Here is a 23,945-nt window from a genome sequence, read left to right as displayed (position 1 = left end):
TTCTGCTTTCTTTCTAAAATCACAGGCATTAAGTATAGACATCATCAAGCACTGAGTATAAAATATGAAGAGTTTTATTTTGCTCTCAAAAGTCAGTAAGGAAGCTTGGCATAGGTCCACTCGCTGATGTCTTGTTGGTTCTGCTTTTCAGAGAAGTTCCAAGTTGTTCTAAGTGGAACGGGATTCACGCTGGGTAGGACGCCAGAAAGTGTCGTCTGCACTTATATGGTCAATGGAACAACCACGAGTGAGTATCCCTACAGCACAGAGCGCTTGAGTCATCAGGTTACATACAGTCCTCAACTTACAGTGGTTCGCTTAGTGACCATTCCAATTTACAACAGCACTGAAAAAAGGGGCTCGTGACCATTTCCCACAAGGATGACCGTTGCAGCATCTCTACGATCAAGTGATCCAAATTCAGACGCTTGGCAACTGACTCGTGTTTATGACGGTTGCAAATATCCTGAGGCAGGGGTGGGAGGCTACCGGTTTGGCCTGGTTCTATAGAACCTGTAGCTGCGAAGAGCAGCTGACACCAAACCGGTTTCGGTATTTGGCCCACCCGTCTGCCCAGGCTCTAAGCTGTCCTTTATTCCCTGCTTTTCCCTCCTCCGCTGCTTTGCGCAGCGCAGCTGAGGTTGAAAAAACAGGAAACAAGAGGATTTTCAAATGCTGCGCACCTGTGTGCAGCGCTTGTCAGCTGTCCAGGCAGCACAGCTGATGACTTCTTGCAAACGCTGCACACACGATTGTCCCCAGTTTGGAGAACTGGCAAGTCATTCCACTGGCTGGCCCCTCCCACTCCCCGCCCACTCACTCCTTACCTGGCATGCGAGCCATCCAACTTGCCTGGTTTGGTAAGTTGCTATTTTTCCTTTTTTCTCCCCGACCATCAGCTGTTCTACTCTGCCAGGAGATTTAGATTAACTAGAAAGCAGGAAATCCTTGGATTTCTTGCTTTCTAGCTAATCTAAAAGCAGAGCCGAACTTTCCTTAGGACTGAAGTTTTTCAGTGCAGACTCAGGTAGCCGATTGCAGATAGATAGATCTCTAAGTTAATCTGTGATTTTGTGAGCAACTCAATCTGTCTGCCTGCTTTGCCTGTTTTGGGGTAAACGTTGCTCTTTTTTATAAAAAAAATAAATCAATATGTACATAAACATTTATAATATTTACATACAAGCCATGCCCACCCAGTCACATGACCACCATGCCATGCCCCGTCAGCAAGCCACACCCACTCAGTCACATGACCACCAAGCCACACCCACAAATTAGGCCACACCCACAGAACCGGTTGTTAAGAAATTTCAATCCCACCCCTGTCCTGAGGTCACATGATTCCCTTTTGATGAGCAAAGCCAATGGGGAAGCCAGATTCGCTTAACCGAGGTGCTACTAACTTTAACAATGGGAGTGGGTCACTTAACAACTGTGGAAAGAAAGGTCGTAAAATGGGGGAGAAGCTCACGTCTTGCTTAGCAACAAAAAAGTGTGACGTTATAACTTTGAAGTGAACTGTTGTAAGTCGAGGACTACCTGGAAGGAAGGGAGATGGGGGGAGGGTGTCAAGCAGGGACTTAGCTTGGAGTCTGTCAGCAGCCGCAAGTGGCATAAGGGGACCTCCCTAAAATCCATCTTGGTTGTTCCCAGAGGCAGAATAATAGAATAATAGAGCAACAGAATAACAGAGTGGGAAGCCACCTCAGGAATCTTCTAGTCCAACCCCCTGCTAAGCAGGAAACCCTATACCACGGGTGTCAAACTCAATTTCATTGAGGGCCACATCAGGGCTGTGGTTGACCTTGGGGGAAGGGTGGGTGTGGCCAACTGGGTGGGCGTGGCCAGCTTGACGCCATTCACTGGGTGTGGCCGACTGGGTGGGCATGGCCAGCTTGACGCCACTTCCCAAACTGCTGGCATGTTTCCATTTTGCACTGGGGTAGACCGGGCCGAAGCTACGCGGGCCGGACCCTTATATTTTCCACGAAAACCTTGTGGGCTGGATCTGACCATGTTGTGGGCCGAATCCGTCCCACAGGCCTTGTGTTTAACATAACCTGCTCTATACCCTTTCAGGCAAATGTCTAATCTCTTCTTAAAAGCCTCCACCCACAACTTCTGGAGGGAAGACATACCGCTGATTAATTAGTCTACCCATTCTTATAACATGGGTAGAAATCGGTTAAGTTGCTGTCACATAAACATGGCTAAATAAATAAATCAAATAAACAAATAAATTATCTAAGTAAGTAAGTAAGTAAATAAGTATGCACGTGGGTATATGTATGCAAAAGTATGCAGATACCCAGGGGTGGGCTTCAAAATTTTTAGCAAAGGTTGCTGCCCGGTTGCTGGGTGGGCGTGGCCATGGTGGGTGTGGCTTAGTCAGCCTCCTGCACCATGGCGGAAGGGGGCGTTCTTGCCCTTCTGGGGCTCCAGAGTCTTTCCTCGAGCCTCTGAGAAGGCAAAAACATTTCCGGCCTTCCCAAACTTCCAGGAGGCCCATATTTCGCCCTCCCCGAGCCTCTGTGCATGCCCTGCCCTTACCTGCATCCAAAATGGGCCACGTGGGGATTCCTGGGAGGGGTGGGCGGGGCCAGCCAGGAGTGGGATTTGGGGGGTTCTCCAAACTGCACAGAATCTTAGCTAGGGGCTCTCCTGAACCTCTGTGAGCCCCCAGTAGCCCACCCCTGCATATACCCACATATTTGATATGATACTGAGAAACAACAGTCTGATCATCCGATTATACAATATGTGGTCTTTTTTTTTGTAAAAAGTTTTTTATTTTTTCAGCATTTCAAAAACACCTTTTTTTAGTGAACAGCATGATTCCAGGGCTCCACATTTCCATACAAACATGACCTTGGTTATATATTCATCTTTCACATTTGATTTCAGACTATATCATTACATTACATATTTTCTATAAATATTTTCTCAAATATTTTTCTCAGACTTGTTTTATATATTTTCTATTCATTTCTTAACTTATTTATTTTTTACTTTGAATAATTCTCATATCTTCATATTCATTATACTTCATATTTTTACCGGTCACATTTGCAATTTCATCGCATGTTCTTATTTCATTATTCCAAAAATTCCACCCTAATTAAAATAGTTCAAAAGGTTTCCCCTGTAATTAATAATTTGAGTGTACCACCCCTTTACCTTATACATCATTTAATTAACTCCTCTTTAATTCCTAATAATAATTTATCACTTTTTAATTATTACCTTAAAAATTAATAACAATAATCTCCTAACAACTACGTAACATGTATGGATTTTAGGCCAGATTCCGCATGGTATTTTCCCCTTCAGTTACATTAAATCATTTATAATTTCAAATAAATTAATCTATTATGGTAGATTAATATATGGTCTTTTGGTCTTTTGTTTGTTTTTTAGATGAAAAACCGGAAAAAGTGGAATCTAATTTCATGCTCTGTCCGGCACCCATTCTCTATGAGGTTGGACAGTAAGTATTTTTATCCCACTGAGGCATAAGGTAGGGTGAGAGGGAGGAGCTTATGCCAAGGACGTATAGGTAGTCCTTCACTTACGAGCGTTTCTTTAGAGCTCATTCGAAGTTACGACGACACTGAAAAATTGACTGAGGAGCAGTTCTTCCACTTAGCAACTATTGCAGCATCCTGGTCATGTGATCAAGATTTGAGTACTTGGCAACTGGCATGTATTTGCAACAGTTGCAACATTTCAGGTCATGTGATTGGCACAGTGGTTAGAATGCAGTATGACAGGCTGATTCTTCCCGCTGTCAGCAGTTCGATCCTGACCAGGCTCAAGGTTGACTTAGCCTTCCATCCTTCCGAGGTTGGTAAAATAAGGACCCAGGTTGTTGGGGGCCAGAGGCTGACTCTGTAAACCGCTTGGAGAGGGCCGTAAAAGCACTGTAAAGTGGTATATAAGTTCTAAGTGCTATTGCTATTTCACATTGTTTTCTTCATCATTACATTTATATACCATTGGTCCTTCCAAAGTGTGGCAATGCCAACACACTTTGAAGATACAATGTTGGGGAAGGTGGATCTGTGAAGCAGTATATACGCAAGTCTAAGTACTATTGCTTGAGAAGGAAAGGAAAGGAAAGGAAAGGAAAAGAAAGGAAAGGAAAGGAAAGGAAAGGAAAGGAAAGGAAAGGAAAGGAAGATGAGAAGGAAGGAAGATGAGAAGGAGGAAATGGAAATGAGAAGGAAGAAAGGAAGCTGTAGTTGCACGGTGGTTAGAATGCAGTATTGCAAGCTGACTCTGCCAACTACCAACAGTTCGATCCTGACCGGCTCAAGATTGACTCAGCCTTCCATCCTTCCAAGGTCAGTAAAATGAGGACCCAGATTATTTGGAGGCAACATGCTGACTCTGTAAACTGCTTAGAGAGGGCTGTAAAGTATTGTGACGCAGTATATAAGTCTTTAAGTGCTATTGCTATTGCCAATTGTGACCTTCCCGGCGGGTTTCTGACAAGCAAAGATAATGGGAAAAGCTGGATTTGCTTATCAACCTACTGATCCATTTAACAACTGCAGTAACTCCCTTAACAACTGTGGCATAAAAGGCATAACATCGGTGAAACTCATTTAACAACCACTGTTTAAGAACAGAAATTCTGATCTCAATTGTAAGCTGTAAGTTGAGGCCTAATTGTACAATCTGTGCAAATAGGAGAAACGAATGTGAAATTAAAAGGCTGTTTTTATTCTGATCTATTACTTCATGGAATGCTAGTCTGAAAGGCAAAGTATATTCTCTGGAATGGAAATGTTAGTGTGATCTGTGATTATTATGGTTTATTGTTAGAAAGGTGCAAAACGTTTGGACTCTGGAAACAAGCGTTGAAAATGGGCTGCTCTGACTATACAGCTTTTCATCCTATTGGAGGGTAGTTTTTGAAAGTGGATTCTTACAAGCTCCAAAAGAATCTTTTATGGAGATTCTCAGTCCTCCAGATCATGGTTGTCCCAAAGATGCTTTTTCAAGAGGCAACTGGACTTTTTTGGTTTTTTCCGTGAAGAGATTTCGCTTCTCATCCAAGAAGCTTCTTCATTTCTGACTGAATAGTGGGGAATGGTAGGATTCAATCAGAACTGGAAGAAACTTCTTGAACAAAAAGTGAAATGTCTTCAACTAAAAACAAAGGAAGTCCATTTATTTTTTGAAAAAGCATCTTTGAGACAAGCTGCAAACACTTCTTAGAAGTGTGGAATATTTGTTGAGACATTAGAAAAAAGTCTCTTTCAAGTTTTCAATATTCAGAATTGAACTTTTCTGCATTATTTCTACTTTTCCCCCTCACATTTCTGCATCAGTTGTGGTGGGATTGTTCACTTGCTTGTGATACAGAGGGACAGCTGAATCATCTTTATTTCCAGATGACTTGTGGAAAATTGGAAGTGTTAAAAGACTTTACCAAAAAACCCTGCTGGGAAAATTTTGCAATACTTATAATGCATAAGATATTCATGTTTTCATTTACTGCACAGGTAGTTCTCGACTTACAAAAGTTCACTCCGTGACCGTTTAAAATTACACTGAAAAAAGTGACTTGTGACTGTTTTTCACACTTACAACTGTTGCATCATTTCCATGGTCATGTGATCAAAATTCAGATGCTTGGCAACTGACTCATTTATGACAGTTGCAGTATCTTGGCATCTTGTAATCACCTTTTGTGACCTTCTGACAAGCCAAATCAACGGGGAAACGAGATTCACATAATAACCGTGTTACTAACTTAACAACTGCAGTGATTCATTTAACAACAATGGCAAGAAAGATTATAAAATGGGGCAAAACTCACTTCACAAATATCTCACTGAGCAACAGAAATTTTTGGGCTCCATTGTAAGTCAAGGACTACCTGTATTGCCGAATATCATTAGGTTCATGTAAGCATAATCAGAAGATTAAAAGTATAGGTGCTTTGGTCCAGAAATGTGCAGCTAAATTCAGAAAGGTACAAATGGAAGATAGGGTTGTAGCATATCAAAGTTTGCTTCTCAGAATGGGATGGAGTCCCTAGATAATTCACAACCAGCTGGCATTAAGTATTTTGACTTAAATACTTACCAGCTGGCATTAAGTATTTTGACTTAAATACCATGGTGGCTCAGTGGTTAGAGTGTGGTACTGCAGGCTACTTCTGCTGACTGCCGGCTGCCTGCAATTTGGCAGTTCGCATCTCACCAGGCTCAAGGTTGACTCAGCCTTCCCTCCTTCCGAGGTGGGTAAAATGAAGACCCAGATTGTGGGGGGCAACATGCTGACTCTGTAAACCGCTTAGAGAGGGACTGTAAAGCACTATGAAGCAGTATATAAGTCTAAGTGCTATGGCTATTGCTATTTTGACCAAGTTCTCTATAGAAATCAGAAGTTTTCCTCAGGGGTTTCCCTTCTTGTACTGTATATGCTGAGGGAACTTTTTTTTTTCCTACTTCAGGAAAAAGAATGATGAAAGGAGATGGCCATTTGGAATGGTTGACCTTTTTTTGAGGATATTGGAGTTTGGTACATTTGTTAGCATACTTAGTAATCTGATTCTGTAAGCATTGAGCTTAGGGCAGTCACTAGCAGTTGGGAAGATAATTTTATGATTTGTCTAACGAGTCTGATTGTAAAGTAACTAATACTAGTCCCACAGTATTATTGTCTGAAGGCTAAATGATATGCAGAAAAGCTTCATGTTGGGGTTGTGCCATTTCCTCTCCCCCTCCGGCCAGTATGGATAGGGATTTAATAATTAGATTAGTAACCCTTAACTAGCATGTTGAGTAGAAAATTCTAGGCCAACATAATGCATTTTTATTTTTAATCTGTCGAAAGCAAAAAAGCATTGCTCAATTTCTCTTCCCTCCCCCACCCCCCTTTAGAGTCTGAAATGGTACATTCCGAACATCATGCTGAGCTCATCTGTTTTATCTCTAAGATGATCGCTACAGCGCAACCTGCCAAATGAGCACAAAATGTGCTGAATTTTTATCGCATGTCTTTCCAACCTTGGTGCAAACGAGGAGAACATGTTGTATTTTTATTGTGTTGGGCTACAATTGTCAGGCTGTACAGGGTTGCAGCAGTCAGTGCGCACTAAATTATAATGGCAGAGCCAGGAAAGCACTGAGTAGACTAATCTCTCTCTCTCTCTCTCTCTCTCTCTCTCTCTCTCTCTCTCTCTCTCTCTCTCTCTCTCTCTCTCTCCTCTCTCTCTCTCTCTCTCTCTCTCTCTCTCCCTCCCTCCCTCCCTCCCTCCCTCCCTCCCTCCCCCTCCTCCTCCCCTTTTTGCATAGTCCATATTTCAGATTGTTGGGCCATACATGCACAGATATTACATAATAAGGTAGATTTGCAAACAAAAAAAGAATTTTAGCCCCTTGGATGGACATATAAAGTCCTGTGGTTTTGGTGTTTTTTTTTTTTTTAAATACAACCAGAAATTTGGGCTTAGGCTGCTTTGTAAACAATTACAAAGATGATATCCCTGAAAGCGAATGTACATATTCGAACTCCTGACTTTCCACTGGCATAATTGGTGCTGTTGTTGGACACTAACCAATGCCTCTCTTCGAGTGGAGCGAACTTCCGTTGCTGACTTGCTAGCAATTTTATTTTATTTATTTTGTCAAGCGATTATTAGATAACAGGTATAAGTATAAACATGGTTATGAATTCATGAAATGGATACGAATAAGGAAAAAAAGAAACAATAGGACAGGGACGGTAAGCACCTTGGAGCGCTTCTCTCCCCTCCCTTCTCCATTGGGGTTTTGAATGTGGAGTAGGTTAAGTTAAAAACGATGCGAAAGGAACAGCAGTCTCTGCTGCTAATAAATGCAAATATGCTGACACAACAAGGAGGGAAGGCTACCTAACATAAATCGGCATCGTTGGCAAATGGCTGGACCGGATTGGACCGCTGATCCAATCTCACACCCCTGTTGCCAGTTCCAGTTGAGGGTGGAGATCATTCATTATCCTTTGCCCCACTCACCCCCCAACAAACAGCATCAGGCCTTTTGCCTCATTGACAAAAAGCTGAATTTATCAAAGGTTGGAGGAAGTGTGTGACAGCACCTGTCAGTTGAGAGAGCAAGGGTAAATTAGAAGTTAGAATAAACATTAACCTCCTGAGGCTTGCATGCAGCAGACACATTAAACAAACACATTTCATTGTGAATTTACATAAATTTAAGCTTACTCTTTCCTTTTATGGGTTCACTTTCTGCAGAAAAGGGAATGCTGGCACAACTGGTACATAGAATTCACTTCGCTTTCTTTTGACTTCTGAATTTTTAGCAGTTACGAGTTTGGTTTTTGAAGATTTCCCCGTTCCCCTCAGGTCTGTTCCCGCCGTAGATTTTGCATTGAGAAATACTTCCACCTCTGGTTTGGCCAAACACTCCTCCAGTGGCTTGAAAAAGACCCTTGGCCACTTTTGTTGGCGGTCTGCACAAACCCCATTTTTTTGGGTTGTCCCCAAGGTGCTTTTTTCAAGAGGCAACTGGACTTTCTGGTTTTTCTTTGAAGACGTTTCGCTTCTCATCCAAGCTCTGAGCAGAAGAAGGTTCTTAGATGAGAAGCGGAACGTCTTCAAAGAAAAACCAGAAAGTCCAGTTGCCTCTTGAAAAAAGCACCTTTGGGACAACTATAACCTGGATGACTGAGAATCTCCGTAAACAATTTTTGAGGTATTTCTTTTAGTATTCTGATCATCCTCATTGCCCGTCTTGGGAATTGTGACAGTTGGTTTGGTTCCTTTTAAATGTGATGTCACACCACAGGCAGTCTTCCAATATTTGAGGGGCTACCACAGACAGGAGGGGGGTCAAGCTATTCTCCAAAACGCCTGTAGGCCAGACAAGGAATAATGGATGGAAACTGAACAAGGAGAGATTCAACCTGGAAATAAGGAGAAATTTTCTGACACGGAGAACAATCAACCCATGGAACAGAAGTTGCCTTCAGAAGTTGTGGGAGCGCCATCACTTGAGACCTTCAGGAAGAGATTGGACTCCCATCTGTCAGAAATGGTGCAGGGTCTCCTGCTTGGGCAAGGGGTTGGACTAGATGACCTACAAGGTCCCTTCCAACTCTGTTAATCTAATCAGTCCTTGACTTATTGACCACAATAAGAAATCAATTTGACCATAATTGAGCCCAAAATTCTTCTTATTATGCGAGATCATTGTTTAGTCTCATTTTGTGACCTTTGTGATCACAATTTTTAAAAGAATCATTGCAGGTGTTACCTTAGTAACATGGTTGTTGAGTCCCAAAGGTGCTTTTTTCAGGAGGCAACTGGACTTTCTTGTTTTGTCTTTTTGAAGATGTTTCCCTTCTCATCCAAGGAGCTTCTTCAGCTCTGACAGGATGGTGGGGAATGTAAGGATTTATATTCCTTGCAGATAGCTGGTCATTTGCATCCTTTGAGGGTCATTGAGGCCACTTAGGGGTTTATCTGTGTCCTCAGGGTCACCTGAGTAGTGCAAATGGTTCCTGTAGTCTGCAATTGTTCTCTGGAAATCCATGCCTACTCTCACACCATTCAAAGGGTGTTTACCCCAAATTGTATAGCTATAACTCAACGGTTGTTGAGTGAATCTGACTTCCCCATTGATTTTGCTTTTTCGAAGGTTCCAAAAGGGGACCATGTGATTCTGGGATCTGGCAATCATCAAAAACGCATGCCAGTTGCAAAGCGTCCGAATTTTGATCCCACACTTATGGAAATGGTGCAAAGGTTGTAAGTGTGAACAATGATCAAAAGACACTTTTTCAGTGCTGTTGCAACTTTGAATGGTCACTCAGTGAATGGTTATACAAGTCAAGGACTACCTGTATTCAAAATGATGTTTGACTTATGCAGAACAGAGATATTCACCAATCACATATTTTCATTAAATATGAAAATATTTTTTAACTCCTACCATCTAGAAGATGGTACAGGATAATAAAAACCAAGGACAAGTAGGCTGAAAAACAGCTTCTATCCCAGGGCAGTAGCAACATTAATGTAATATCAGGGGTTTTCAATTCAATGTATAGAATGTGAAGTATGTATGTTTGTGCTTATTATACCTTATGACTATTATTAAGTGTTGGACCTTATGATTCTTGACTCTTGATGAATGTATCTTTTCTTTTATGGACACTGAGAGCATTTGCACCAAGACAAATTCCTTGTGTGTCCAATCACACTTGGCCAATAAAAAATTCTATTCTATTCTATTCTATTCTATTCTATTCTATTCTATTCTATTCTATTCTATTCTATTCTATTCTATTCTATTCCATTCCATTCCATTCCATTCCATTCCATTCCATTCTACTTTCATAGTCATAATGTATATTGAAGATGGTATTTAATTTCATTGTATGAGATGCAATGACAAAGTAAACTGAACTGAACTAAACTGAACTGAACTAAAAACTAAACTAAACTAAACTAAACTAAACTAAACTAAATTAAACTAAACTACAATAAACTACAATAAACTTGTATTTTGATCCAGTGGGTGACAGTCTTTGAAATCAGAGAAATAGACAGTTCGCTTTGAGTTTCTTCCTCTGTCCTGAATTTCATTGGGTTGGCCTACTTTAACAGATCTATTTAAAAGATAAATTACAGGGTGGGAGCAAGGCAACGTATGAGCTTCTCCAAGCTTAGAAACTTTCTGGGAGACCAATATAATTAACCCTAGCTCTGCAATCCAACCCTTACTTGTGGTTTTTACCGCACTCTGAAGTCAGTGGTAAGTCCTCTAGATTCTCCATCCTGGAGTCCAGAAAGACTTCTGAAAATCCCAGTGGGTGTGGGATGAGTTTTAAGAGCAGGGGTCTCTCCAACCTTGGCAACTTTAAGACTTGTGGACTTCAACTCCCAGAGTTCCTCAGCCAGCTTTGCTGGCTGAGGAACTCTGGGAGTTGAAGTCCACAAGTCTTAAAGTTGCCAAGGTTGGAGATTCCTGCTTTAGAGCTCATTTATATTGGACGGTTTCTCCATCTTGCGTTTTGTTAAAAAGGAAAACAACAGTCTTCGCAGTTCTACGTTGTAGCTTGAGAAATCTCTGTTCTCTTGGCCGGCCCCCACTTTCACCAGCAAGCTGGGTTTTTTTTTTCTTTTTTCTTTTCCAGCACTATAACAATATCCCCATTTCTTTCTGTAAAGCAACTTGGAAAGCTCGAGTGAGATTTATGCTTTATTGCATCCAACCGATTTTGAAACCGAGTTTTTTTTTAATTTTCTTTTTATTAATTCACAGCAGCATCTGGCTAAAGAGGAGGGCAAGGGGATTGTCAGGGCCATTAACCAGACACAGCTGAGTCATTCTGGAAGAATATGATATGTTTGGTGGACAACCTGCGTTGTCCGCTTGAAGCAAAAGCCACTTTGCAAAGAATAAATAGTACAAATAGCAAGCTCTTCAGAAGTGAACCTCAACTCAGTTTAGTAGCAGTTACTCTCTGGTGTATACAGGTAGTCCTCGACTTACAACAGTTCATTTAGCAACCATTCAAAGTTACAACGGCACTGAAAAAAAGGGACTTATGACCGTTTTTCACACTTAATGACCGTTGCAGCATCTCCATGATCACGTGAGCAAAATTCAGATGCTTGGCAACTGGTTCATATTTACGACGGCTTCAGTGTCCCCTGGGGTCGTGTGATCCCCTTTTGCGACCTGCTAACCAGCCAAATTAACAGGGGAGCCCGAAATCACAGAACAACTTTGTTACTAATTTAACAACTGCGGCAATTCCCTTAACAACTGTGCCAAGAAAGTTCGTACAATGGGGCAAAATGTCTCACTTATCAACATAAATTTTGGGCTTAATTGTGGCCGTAAGCCGAGGACTCCCTGTACAGGATCATAAGTGATTTTTTTTCTTTTTAATAAATTTTATTAAACATTTTCCAACAATTCAAAATATATCAATACTTTCAATGTTACAGCATCAACATTTGTATTCATATATTAGTTACTATGTTACTTTTTTATCTATTTTTTTTAACCAAGTGTACCAGGTGCCCCAATACTCCAATTCACTTTTATCTTTTAACTCTAAGGTCAGCCTGTTCATCTCTATGCAGTCCAAAATCTTTCTTATCCCAGTACCCTCAGATGGCATATTATCCTGTTTCCAGTGCTGTGCATACACTATTCTGGCCGCTGTTGTTATGTGTAGGATGATATATTTGTCAGTTTTAATATAATCTCCCCTTATTATTCCCAATAGAAACAATTCCAGTCTAAATTCAATTTTTTGTTTTGTTATTTCCTCTATCCACTTTTTAATCTTATTCCAGTAATTTTTCGCTTGATTTTTTTTTTCATTAGTGATTTTTTTTTTTTCTGATTGGGTTTATACCCAAGCCATGGAGTGTTTAAATTTTGGTTTATGTAAGAAACATCATCCTAAACTGTAAACCATAAGTGACTTTACTGTTGGTTAAATCTATTGAATCCCTATTACACTTTATTGTAACGTGATTTTCCAAATTGTGAAAGTGCTGGATTATATTCAAGAAAACCGTATGTATGGAGTAGATACAATCAGGCAACTCTGCTACTATGACTGTTAGAGATGAAGAAGCTTCCTTGGATGAGAATCAAAACATCTTCGAAGAAAAACCAGAAAGCGGCTCCTGAAAAAAACAGCTTTGGCACAACCATGATCTGAATGACTGAGAATCTCCATAGACATTCACAACAGTGATATATTACAGAATATTATTCATCCAATTTCTTTCTAATATTTCCTATGTACCTTCCCTTCTCTTTTCCACATCTGGCTTTTTTTCAATGGTTATCCTAAAGTTTTAAGAGGGTTTTATTTAAAAAAAATTAAAGATATACACCACGTGAACATATTCCTACAGAGATAGGAGATGATTACAGACCTCTGTTGCTGCTTCAACTTATTCACAAATTTGTCAAGCCTTTGATCTTTTTGCTACAGCCCATGAATGCTTTTTCAGGAAGTTAACTGGAATTCTTTGGGGTTTTTTTTTTGAAGACGTTTCACTTCTCATCCAAAAAGCTTCTTCAGCTCTGTCAGGATGGTGGGGAATGGAAGGATTGATATTCCTTGCAGACAGCTGGTCATTTGCATCCTTTTAGAGGGTCGTTGAGGCCACTTGGAGGTTAATCTGTGTCCTGAGACCTGGATGACTGAGAATCTCTACAGACTAACAAGTGAAACTTTGCTGGCTTTATAATTGCTGGTCATTCCATTGGGCCTGAAGTCCCCAACATTGAATTTTCAGTGGCCTTTTTTTTTTCTTTAAAGGAGAAGAAGTTACTTTCCCCCCACCGCTTCTATTTCTCAACTGTATGTAGTGGATTTTTAATGGGTTCCTATCGGCCTCACCCTGGAGACTGAGCGATGGTATCCAAGGACCGGTCAACATTATGGTGCTGTTGTTTTATCTTTATTTCTTTTAGAAGCATGCAGCGAAAGGACTTCTGGGCAAGGTGACGGCTGTTGAGTATGTTTGTCTAATTAACTTTTGGCGAAAGATCCCGAACCATTAAGAAGCTAGTTAGTAGCGCTCCGGAATAAATGCATCTGGTCCTGCAAAGAGAAACATTTCTGCCTGGCGATGGGTGACAGATGTGCTGATGGCTCCCTCTGTCCTCTCCTTTAAATAATTAACAATGTGCTGCTGGACAAGTCCTCAAAGCCAGCTGTTTGCTCCACCCTCATTAGCTTGCAAGCACCTCTTGTAGTGCGAGCTTTTCTTTTGGCTTTTCCCACCAAAGTGTTTTGCTAGGCAGGGTTTGGAAGAGAAGGGGGAGTTAGGGGAAATCACATTTTTTTTTTTTTTGGAAAAAAGACTAGTCATTTGCCTTCCAGGGTTTGCACTTTAGGGTGGCTGCAATAGAGTCCAGGCCACCCACACGAGAAAGTGTTGCTTGTCTTGAAAGACTGATCTCTGCTTCTGGAGAAAAGGCATCTTGGCAAGTCCCAACAGATGTTTTCATTGTTTAGAGGCGGAGGTGAACTTCCTTCTTTTGAAAACACTGGTGACTTGTCTTAAAGAGTTATTTTCCCAATTGATGTATGGCTACTCAGCTAGGAACATCTGGGGACTTAGGGGTAATTGCAGCAATGGAGGGAGAGAAGAGGAGAGAGAAAGAGCAAGAAAGGAGAGTATACAAATTCCACTGACTCATATGTTTGTAAATCATCTCTACTCCGTTATTCTTCTCTGAAAGTCTGGTTTTGTGTGACAGTGGATGCTCTGATGTGGAAAATAGGAAGGCCAATGCTTTGTTTGCATGAGTTGCAAGAAAATATACCTCTTAATAAGCAATTTAAGTCTGTCGATGGCAAAGGAGACAAGCCACAAAGAGCCGTATTTAGCGTTGCACTTTTAAAAATGTCTAAACTTCATTATATTTTATACTGACTGACAGAGCAATTCTCACTGCTTTCTTCTGTTTCTGCAGTCTTTTTCCCTACCCCACCCCCCCTTAAAAATGTTTTTTTCCCCCACAACAGTCAACAATAGCGCAGCTGTCCTTCTGTCTAGTAGAGATCTCAAACCTGCAATTTGGCAAGAAGAAAGGAACAAATTGGATAAATACCAGTAAGCGTTTTGCAAAAGAGGGGGGAAAAAACATTGAAATGAACTCTACAACTTGTTTGATAAAAATGATTTAAAGAGGCATATGGTATAGTTAAGTATGCTTTCAAAAACATTGGCCTACTTTTGTGAATCAGCTTTTGCATTATTTTAAAGTTACTAAAGTAAAAGAAAGGGAAGTCGGGATATGAATGATACATATTTAAAGCATACCTCTCCCTCCCTCCACAAACATATGCACCCATCCATTGATAATTCAGGACAACATTGACATAAGGGCAATGCTTTGAATTAATCAGTCTTGTGTTCCTGAAGATTTAGAATTTGGAATAACAGAGGTGGAAGGGACCTTGGAGGTCTTCTAGTCCAACCCCCTGCTTAGGCAGGAAATCCTATAACCATTTCAGACAAATGGTTGTTCAATCTCTCCTTAAAAACTTCCAGTGTTGGAGCATTTACAACTTCCGAAGGCAAATTGTTCCCCTGATTAATTGTTCTGTCAGGAAATTTCTCCTTAGTTCTAGGTTGCTTCTGTCCTTGATTAATTTCCACCCATTGCTTCTTGTCCTGCCCTCAGGTGCTTTGGAGAATAGCTGGACTCCCTCTTCTTTATGGCAGCCCTTGAGATATTGGAACAATGCTATCATGTCTCCTGTAGTCCTTCTTTTCATCAGACTAGACATACCCAGTTCCTGCAACATGTTTTAGCCTCCAGTCCCCTTTGCACCTTCGTTGCTCTTCTCTGCACTCTTTCTAGAGTCTCAACATCTTTTTTTACATCGTGGTGACCAAAACTGGATGCAGGATTCCAAGTGTGGCCTTACTAAGACATTATAAGTGGTATTAACACTTCATGTGATCTTGATTCTATCCCTCTGTTCATGATGTAGGGCTGTTGACAAAGATGGGTGGAGTGAGGATGCTGGTCTGTTAGAATTATTTTGGTTGGCACCACTTTTTCGTGAGGTCAAGATCCAGTACAGATAATCCTTGATTTACAACCACAACTGAGTGTTAAAGGCCTTTTTCAAAAGTGTGATTAATAATAATTATTCCATGTTGGCTGGAGAATTCCCTGCTGGGTGGGGAATTCTGGAAGTTGAAGTCCATAAATGTTAAAATTGCCAAGTTTGAGATCCCTGATCTCGTGTGATATAGGCCTAATGAGAGATTTGGAGATTTGAAATTTTGGGCTTGGTTCTCTTGGAATTTATGCGTTGACATTAAACAGCAATTCAGGCCACGTAAAGATGTTAAGTCAAAAAGGCTCATTGAAAAATTAGAATCCAGCAGGGTCCCACAGCTTATTTTTCTCGCTGAAAGAAATGAACAGATCTTTACAGGGCATTAAATCTGCCAAAGCTCAAGTGGGATGTCACCGAAGCTTTCACCCCAACAAATGTTTGAAATATTTCCCTGGGAGAGCAGAGACAAGGAAGATCATGCACAGCGCCTCCGAATGATCGAGCAAAGATCTATTAAATCAGCACGGAAGAGGCGCCACTTTGAAATAAAACTTTCAAAACTACATGAAAGCATCGTGGTTATTGCTTTCTGCGTTTTACCCTTCAGGGAGGTGGGTGGGTCAGGTCTGGTGTGTGCAGCACTAAAAAAAAAGATGCCCATTGACTTGTCCATGTGGGGTGCTGTGCTTTGCTGCTTCTGATTGCTGGATGGTTGAGATAGCAAGAGCGTTGGCATCATAGTTTGGGCTGGGATTAGGGCCCCCTCCTTGCTCATTTCATTGGGGTGCCAGGTCAGCAGGGCGCATTTAGCAAAGCTTGGCCTGATTTGAGGAGGGCTCATTTGTTCTAATGTTGTGCCTTGCTGGCAGTGCTCTTTGTTGGTTATTTAGGAAAGCACTCTAGTACAGTGAATTACAATGCCGCAGAGAAAGTTGGCATAGAGAGTAAGTGGCTGTTATTGCTGTCTCCCTTGTCTCAAAAAAACATTTGGGTTGCGCCTGTATTAGCCTGGCACCCATTGATGCATGATTGAGTGTTCCAAACCTGCCCCAGTCATGCACAAGTCAAGGACTGCATGGAGGCTTTGGCTCAGCCTTTGCCAACTTGGTGTGCTCACACCAGCTGTGTGGACTTCCAACTCCCAGCATTCTCAGCAAAGGCCAGGCTGCCTGGGCATGGTGAGAATTGTGAAAAGGTAAAATCAGTGTGGGTGGACTGCTGGCGGAGCCCCTGCATCTGGCTGGGGAATTCTGGGAGTTGAAGTCCATACAGAGCCGTGGCGGCGCAGTGGTTAGAATGCAGTACTGCAGGCTGCTTCTGCTGACTGCCAGCTGTCAGCAATTCGGCAGTTCGATCCTGATCGGCTCAAGGTTGACTCAGCCTTCCATCCTTTCAAGGCCAGTAAAATGAGGACCCAGATTGCTACAGTTTGGCAGTTCGATCCTGATCGGCTCAAGGTTGACTCAGCCTTCCATCCTTTCAAGGCCGGTAAAATGAGGACCCAGATTGCTACAGTTTGGCAGTTCGATCCTGATCGGCTCAAGGTTGACTCAGCCTTCCATCCTTTCAAGGCCGGTAAAATGAGGACCCAGATTGCTACAGTTTGGCAGTTCGATCCTGATCGGCTCAAGGTTGACCCAGCCTTCCATCCTTTCAAGGCCGGTAAAATGAGGACCCAGATTGCTACAGTTTGGCAGTTCGATCCTGATCGGCTCAAGGTTGACTCAGCCTTCCATCCTTTCAAGGCCGGTAAAATGAGGACCCAGATTGCTACAGTTTGGCAGTTCGATCCTGATCGGCTCAAGGTTGACTCAGCCTTCCATCCTTTCAAGGCCGGTAAAATGAGGACCCAGATTGCTACAATTTGGCAGTTCGATCAGGATCGGCTCAAGGTTGACTCAGCCTTCCATCCTTTCAAGGCCGGTAAAATGAGGACCCAGATTGCTACAGTTTGGCAGTTCGATCAGGATCGGCTCAAGGTTGACTCAGCCTTCCATTCTTTCAAGGCCTGTAAAATGAGGACCCAGATTGCTACAGTTTGGCAGTTCGATCCTGATTGGCTCAAGGTTGACTCAGCCTTCCATCCTTGCAAGGTGGGTGAAATGAGGACCCAGATTGTTGGGGGCAAGCGGCTGACTCTGTAAACCACCTAGAGAGGGCTGTAAAGCACTGTGCAGTGGTATATAAGTCTAAGTGCTATGGCTATTGCTAACTTCAAGCTGCCAAGGTTGAGAAACGCTGACATAAAGGATACTTGAGACAAATTGACATATAGCTGATGAAAGTGGTTCAAGAAAGGCTGTGGTTTAGCTTTAATAGATAAAATGCTGCTGAGATCGTAAATCCACAATCCACAAACATCTATAAAACTCTGACTCTTCCAGCTTAAAGATAAGCATATAAGGAAACCTGCTGAGGTTGTTCGGATTCTGGCTAGCAGCAGCTGATCTCTAATCCTTACCATGTGTCTGGGTTCCTCCAGAGTTATTTGAAGAAATAAGAAACCGCTTTCCTATTTACGTTTCTCTACTGCCTAATTTCTCTTCCTAGAAAGCCCCACCAAGTCCTAATTAGTGGCCTTTATGCTATATCTGTGTTGCCGGAGTGGTAATTAGTGAGTTTATTGCCAGTCCTGACATTTTTATGGGCGTGAGTGAATGAATCCATGTAATTCTTCACATCTCAAGAACTCACAGTTGGATTGACTACTCAAAACTTTCTTTTTTTTCAGATTGCCATTTTTTAAAAATTACTTTTATGCTTCTGGGATGAACAGTGGTGTTGAGCTGAGTCCAGGGTTTTAAGTCTCATTGGGCCACAGGCCAATGTACGAGTCCCTCGTATTGCCTTTCTTCCATTCAATGTTTCTTAACTGTAACATAGCCTACCAGTCTGTTCCCAGACCCACTGCAAACCATTGATACTCTGTCTTGAATGGGGACCAAGAATATCTACCTATCTATATCCACTCAAGTCACTTTATAATGCCTTGGGGTAAGAGCCACCCTTAGAATACTGCATCCAGTTTTGGTCACCATGATGTAAAAAAGATGGTAAGACTCTAGAACAGAGGTCTCCAAACTTGGCAACTTTGAGACTTGTGGACTTCAACTCCCAGAATTCTCCAGCCAGCATACTTTCTTGTAATCCATTCCTCTGCAACTTCTCCATTTTGGGAGGTTAAGAAAAAAAGAAAAAGAAACAGACACGGCTGACTGGAGAATTCTGGGAGTTGAAGTAAACAGGTCTTAAAGTTGCCAAGTTTGGAGACCCCTGCTCTAGAAAGAGCGCAGAGAAGAGCAACAAAATTGATGAGGGGACTGGAGGCTAAAACCAGGGGGTGGGATTCTCCCGGTTCGGACTGGTTCTGGTTGATCCCTTGCTTCGACAATCAACTGGCTCCTAACCGGTTCGCTCCAACAAGCATGTGGGCCCGCCCGCCGGCCTCTGCTCTTTCCTGTGCTTTATGTCTTTTTGTTAAAGCACAGCTGATTTGCGCGGCAGGGCAATTTGCCGCACCTCAGCTGTTTTCTTCAGCTGCAGTTGAAGGTAAGTATTAGCTTTTTTAAATGTGGGGCATGCGCGTGGAGTGTGCATTTGGCGCCGAGCTGGTTGTTATACCAGTTGAATCGCACCCCATGGCTAAAACATACGAAGAACAGTTGCAGGAACTGGGTATGTTTACTTCAGTGAAAAGAAGGACAAGGGGTGACAGGATAAAAGTGTTCGGATATTTGCGGGGCTGCCACAAAGAAGAGGGAGTCAAGCTATTCTCCAAAGCACCTAAAAACCTAAAGTGATGGGTGTCTATAGAGATTCTCCATCATCCAGGGTCATGGTTGTGCCAAAGGGGCTTTTTTCGACTTCCACAATGTCCAATTGCCTCTCGAAAAAAGCACTTTGGGACTGAAGTTGTGGGAGTCCCTACAACATCTAGAGGGAAGTCGTTCCACTGATCAATTGTAATGAACAGGAAATTCCTCCTTAGTTCTAGATTGCTTCGCTCCTTGACTAGTTTCCATCGATAGTTGCTTGTCCTGCCTTCAGGTGCTTTAGAGAATAGGTTGGCCCTCTTTTCTTTCTAGCAGCTCCTCAAATATTGATACTGCTATCACGATACCCCTTAGTCTTTCTCTTAATTAAACTAGACGTACTCAACTCCTGCAACCGTTCCTCCTATGTTTTAGCCTCCAGTCCCCTCATCATCTTTGTTACTCTTCTCTGCACTCTTTCTAGAATCTCAACATCTTTTTTATATCGTGGCATCCAAAACTGGATGCAGTGTTCCAAGTGTGGTCTTACCAAGGCATTATAAAGTGGCCTTAACTTGTCAAGGGTTTGCTGCAGAAATGAAGATCGCATAGAATAGAATTCTTTATTGGCCAAGTGTGATTGGACACACAAGGAATTTGTCTTTGGTGCATATGCTCTTAGTGTACATAGAAAGAAAAGATACATTCGTCAAGAATCATCAGGTATAACACTTAATATGGTCATAAGGTACAAATAAGCAATCGAATCATAGTATGAAGCAATCAAGATCAATTGTAAGGATACAAGCAAGAAAGTTATAGTCATACAGTCATAAGTGGGAGGAGATGGGTGATAGGAACAATGAGAAGATTAATAGTAATAGTAATGCAGACGTTGGACAGTGTTGAGGGAATTATTTGTTTAGCAGAGTGCTGGCATTTGGGAAAAAACTGTCCTTGTGTCTAGTTGGTGTGCAGTGCTCTATAGCATCGTTTTGAGGGTAGGAGTTGAAATATTTTATGTCCAGGATGCGAGGGGGTCTGTGGATATTTTCACAGCCCTTTTTTTGACTCGTGCAGTATACAGGTCCTCGACTGAAGGCAGGTTGGTACTAATTGTTTTTTTTCTGCAGTCCTAATTATCCTCTGAAATCTGTGTCTGTCCTGTTGGGTTGCAGAATCAAACCAGACAGATATAGAGATGCAGATGATAGACTCAATCATTCCTGTGTAGAACTGTATCAGCAGCTCCTTGGGCAGTTTGAGCTTTCTGAGTTGGCGCAGAAAGAACATTCTTCGTTGTGCTTTTTTGATGACGTTTTTGATGTTAGGTGTCCATTTTAGGTCTTGAGATATGATAGAACCTGGAAATTTGAAGGTCTCTACTGTCTAGTATTGTAAGAGGTGGTAGTGTGGGAGGGTTTCTCCTAAAGTCTACCCCCATCTCTATGGTTTTGTGGATCTCAGCATCAAGGTCTTCTAGAAATAGCTCTCTAGCCATCGTTGGTTCTTGATTAGGCACCAAGTCAGCTCAGACCTTACTAACTTTAGGATGCTTGGAGCACAGATCTGTGGAAGACTTCAAGGATAAATCTTTTTTTTAAAAAAAATAATGATTTTTATTGTTTTCCACCAGTACAAATCATAATTACGTTTTCAACAACATTTTGCATCGACATATAATATTGTCTTATATATCTATCATCTATTTATACATACCATCAATAATTGTTATCTTTACTTATATTTGTTAATAATATCTAACTTTATCTACTTTACATATCTATGCATCACTCTCTTAGGAATTCTCCTATGTAATCTTCCTTTTTCAATCCTTATCTCTATTTTCTAACCATTTGTACCATCTATGCCAAATTGAGTAATAATCAGATTCTTCTTTTTCCTTCATTTTTAGTGTGAGCATATCCATTTCTGCGCAATCTGCTATTTTTTGTAAGACTAATTCTATTGTTGGAACCTTGGGCCCTTTCCACATTTGTGCATAGGCTATTCTAGCCGCTGTTAAAATACGTAATATTATGTATTTTATCTTTTTCGGATATTGATTTTTTGATTATCCCCAATAAATAGAGTTCTGGCTTGAGTTCAATTTGATAAATCTTTTATTGGAGGTGGTACAATCAAGGAGCATTTTTTTTCCATCTCTACTGATTGTATAAGGGTTGGTAGCTTTATTCTCCATATATAAATGATAGTTCAAGCCATCCATTACAACCCCCAAAAAAAAACATACAGGTAATCCTAGACTTACAATCATTTGTTTAGGGACCATTTAAAGTCATAACAGCAATAAAAAAGTGACTTACGACCGTTTTTCACACTTACGACCATTGCAGCATCCCTATGGTTGTGTAACCAAAATTCAGCAATTGACTCACATTTATGACGGTTGCAATGTCCTGGGGTCACGTGATCCCCTTTTGTGACCTTCCAAGCAAAGTCAATGGGGAAGCCAGATTCACTTAACAACCGTGTGACTCATTTAACAACAGCAGTGATTCACTTAACTGTGAGGTTGCAAAATGGGACAAAATTCACTTAACAAATGTCATACTTAGCAATGGAAATTTTGAGCTCCATTGTGATCTTAAGTCAAGGACCATCTATTGTTTGATTTTGAGTTTCTTGCTTTGACCTGTTTAGCAAACCAGTTAACATCAAGATTTGGCTTGAAATTCCCTCCCCCCCTCCAAAAAAAAATGGGTCAGGCCTTTTGTTTTGGGGGGTTGTTTTTTTGTGTTTGTTTTAGCAAGGTCCTTTTCATGTAATGAGGCCTTTTCTTAGGGACTTGATGGCTGATTTTGAATTTCCTGCCTTCTAATAATATGGCTTAACATTATCTTTTAAGAGTTTACTTCGGATTCATTTTAGAAAAGTAATAGATCACTTCCTAGCCATTTGATTGTTATGATCTATGTAGTAATCAATATGGTTTGGGATGGAAGGACCAAAACTATCTGAATTCGTCTTACAACGAAATATACTTGTTACATTTTTTGTTGTTGTTGTACCACTATTCTTATGTTTGATTTTGCACCATGTAAATTTGACATGATCCTAGGTTGCTATCTATGGTTTAGGCTGTACAGGTATGTACAGAAAAAACTATTGAGTTTTTTTCCTATGGGAAAAAAAGAGAATGCTATGTAGAACAATCTCTAATAAGGTTCACGTGCATACCTGAGGTCTTTTTGTAATTTCAGTGTACAAATTTCTCTTAGCCTAATCAAAATAAACAAATAAAGTTATATAGTCTGTTAAAAAAAAAAAGATTTGGCTCCATTGACACATTCTCTATTTTAATTATATCCGGTCAGTCCACTCTGTGAGCGTACTGTTAAACGCTGTGTTTCCATCCTCCCTCTTTTTTTGTCTCTCCAGAACAATGGACGTGTTTGTCAGTTTGAACCAAGGGCAGTCGCTCATTTCCAGCTCTTTAACCATTACGGCAACAGAATGTGTAAGTACTCAGCCAGTAAGATCCAGAAAGAAGCATATTGATAACCTGAGAGGCTATATCTAGGCTTGCTTAATGACTGCGTGCCTCACTTAAGAACGGGAGTGATTTGTTTAACAACCATGACAAAAGTCATAAAATTGGGTGTGACTCAATTAACTGCCACCTCAGCAATGGAAATTCTGCTTGGTGGTAAGTTGAGGATTATCTGGAATTGTAGGGCTTTGTGATGTACTCATGACTTCCCTACCTCAAAAGGACAAGAAAACATCCCACCCATGTTTGGCAATTCGGAGGGAATGTAGAGCATGTCGAAAAAGAGAAATTGGGATGGCAAAATGGCTTACATATTTTCACTCCTGTCTTAGAGGGAGAAGAAATTTTCAAATCATTATCTTTCCAGGAGCATATCTATCTTACTCATAGCCAAACCCTACCATAAATCTCTGCGCTGCCAATGTTTCCCAAAGGATGAAGCAAATTATGAAAACAGAACAACAGGGTTGGAAGGGATCTTGGGAGGTCTTCTAGTCCAACCCACTGCTTAGGCAGGAATCCCTATGCCCATGATGGCGAACCTATGGCACGCGTGTCACAAGTGGCACGCAGAGCCATTTGTGCTGGCACGCGAGCCGCAGGCAAACTTAACTCACTGCGCATGCGCATGCCTCACAGCTGGTATTTTTCAGTTGGTTTGAGGCCTTTTTCGGCCTCCCAGAGGCTTGGAAAAAGCCTCTTCAAGGCTTTTCAGGACGAATTATAAGCCCATTTCATTACTTCTGGTATTACAGGAAGTGACGAAACAGCCCTATAATTCAGCCTGAAAAGCCTTGCAGATATTTTTTCCAAGCCTCTGGGAGGCCGAAAAAGGCCTCAAACCAGCCGCAAAATCAGCTGTAGGACGCAGTGCAAGTAAGGGGGTGATGTGGGGGGATTGCGCGTGCATGCACAGGGGGCGTCGGGAGGGGGCGCGCATTGCATTCTGGATGCTGGCACACGAGTGCGTGTGCGCTAGTGCGCATGCAATTTTTGGCACAGGAGCCCAAAAAGCCACTTCTGCCCAATACCATTTCTTCTTAAAAACCTCCAGTGTGGGAGCATTCACAACTTCTGAAGGCAAGTCGTTCCACTGATTA

At 41.5% G+C, this 23,945-nt stretch overlaps 1 protein-coding gene across 1 annotated transcript in view; it reads left to right on the top strand.

Annotated features, from left to right (window-relative positions):
• ANTXR2 (ANTXR cell adhesion molecule 2) overlaps positions 1 to 23,945 on the top strand; it is a 179,091-nt gene that overhangs the window by 58,087 nt on the left and 97,059 nt on the right. Inside the window, exons 9-11 of the mRNA XM_026676453.2 lie at positions 152 to 247; positions 3,421 to 3,490; positions 22,734 to 22,812. Coding sequence (XP_026532238.1) covers positions 152 to 247; positions 3,421 to 3,490; positions 22,734 to 22,812 — 245 coding nt within the window. The remainder of the gene's footprint in view (positions 1 to 151; positions 248 to 3,420; positions 3,491 to 22,733; positions 22,813 to 23,945) is intronic.

Source organism: Notechis scutatus, chromosome 4 (assembly GCF_049901735.1).
Source record: "Notechis scutatus isolate UNSWTSFEM ecotype Mainland chromosome 4, rNotScu1.2, whole genome shotgun sequence".
In the NCBI taxonomy this organism is placed as follows: domain Eukaryota; kingdom Metazoa; phylum Chordata; class Lepidosauria; order Squamata; family Elapidae; genus Notechis; species Notechis scutatus.
Note: the sequence above shows the minus strand (reverse complement) of the source record. Positions and strands in the feature narration are given on the sequence as shown.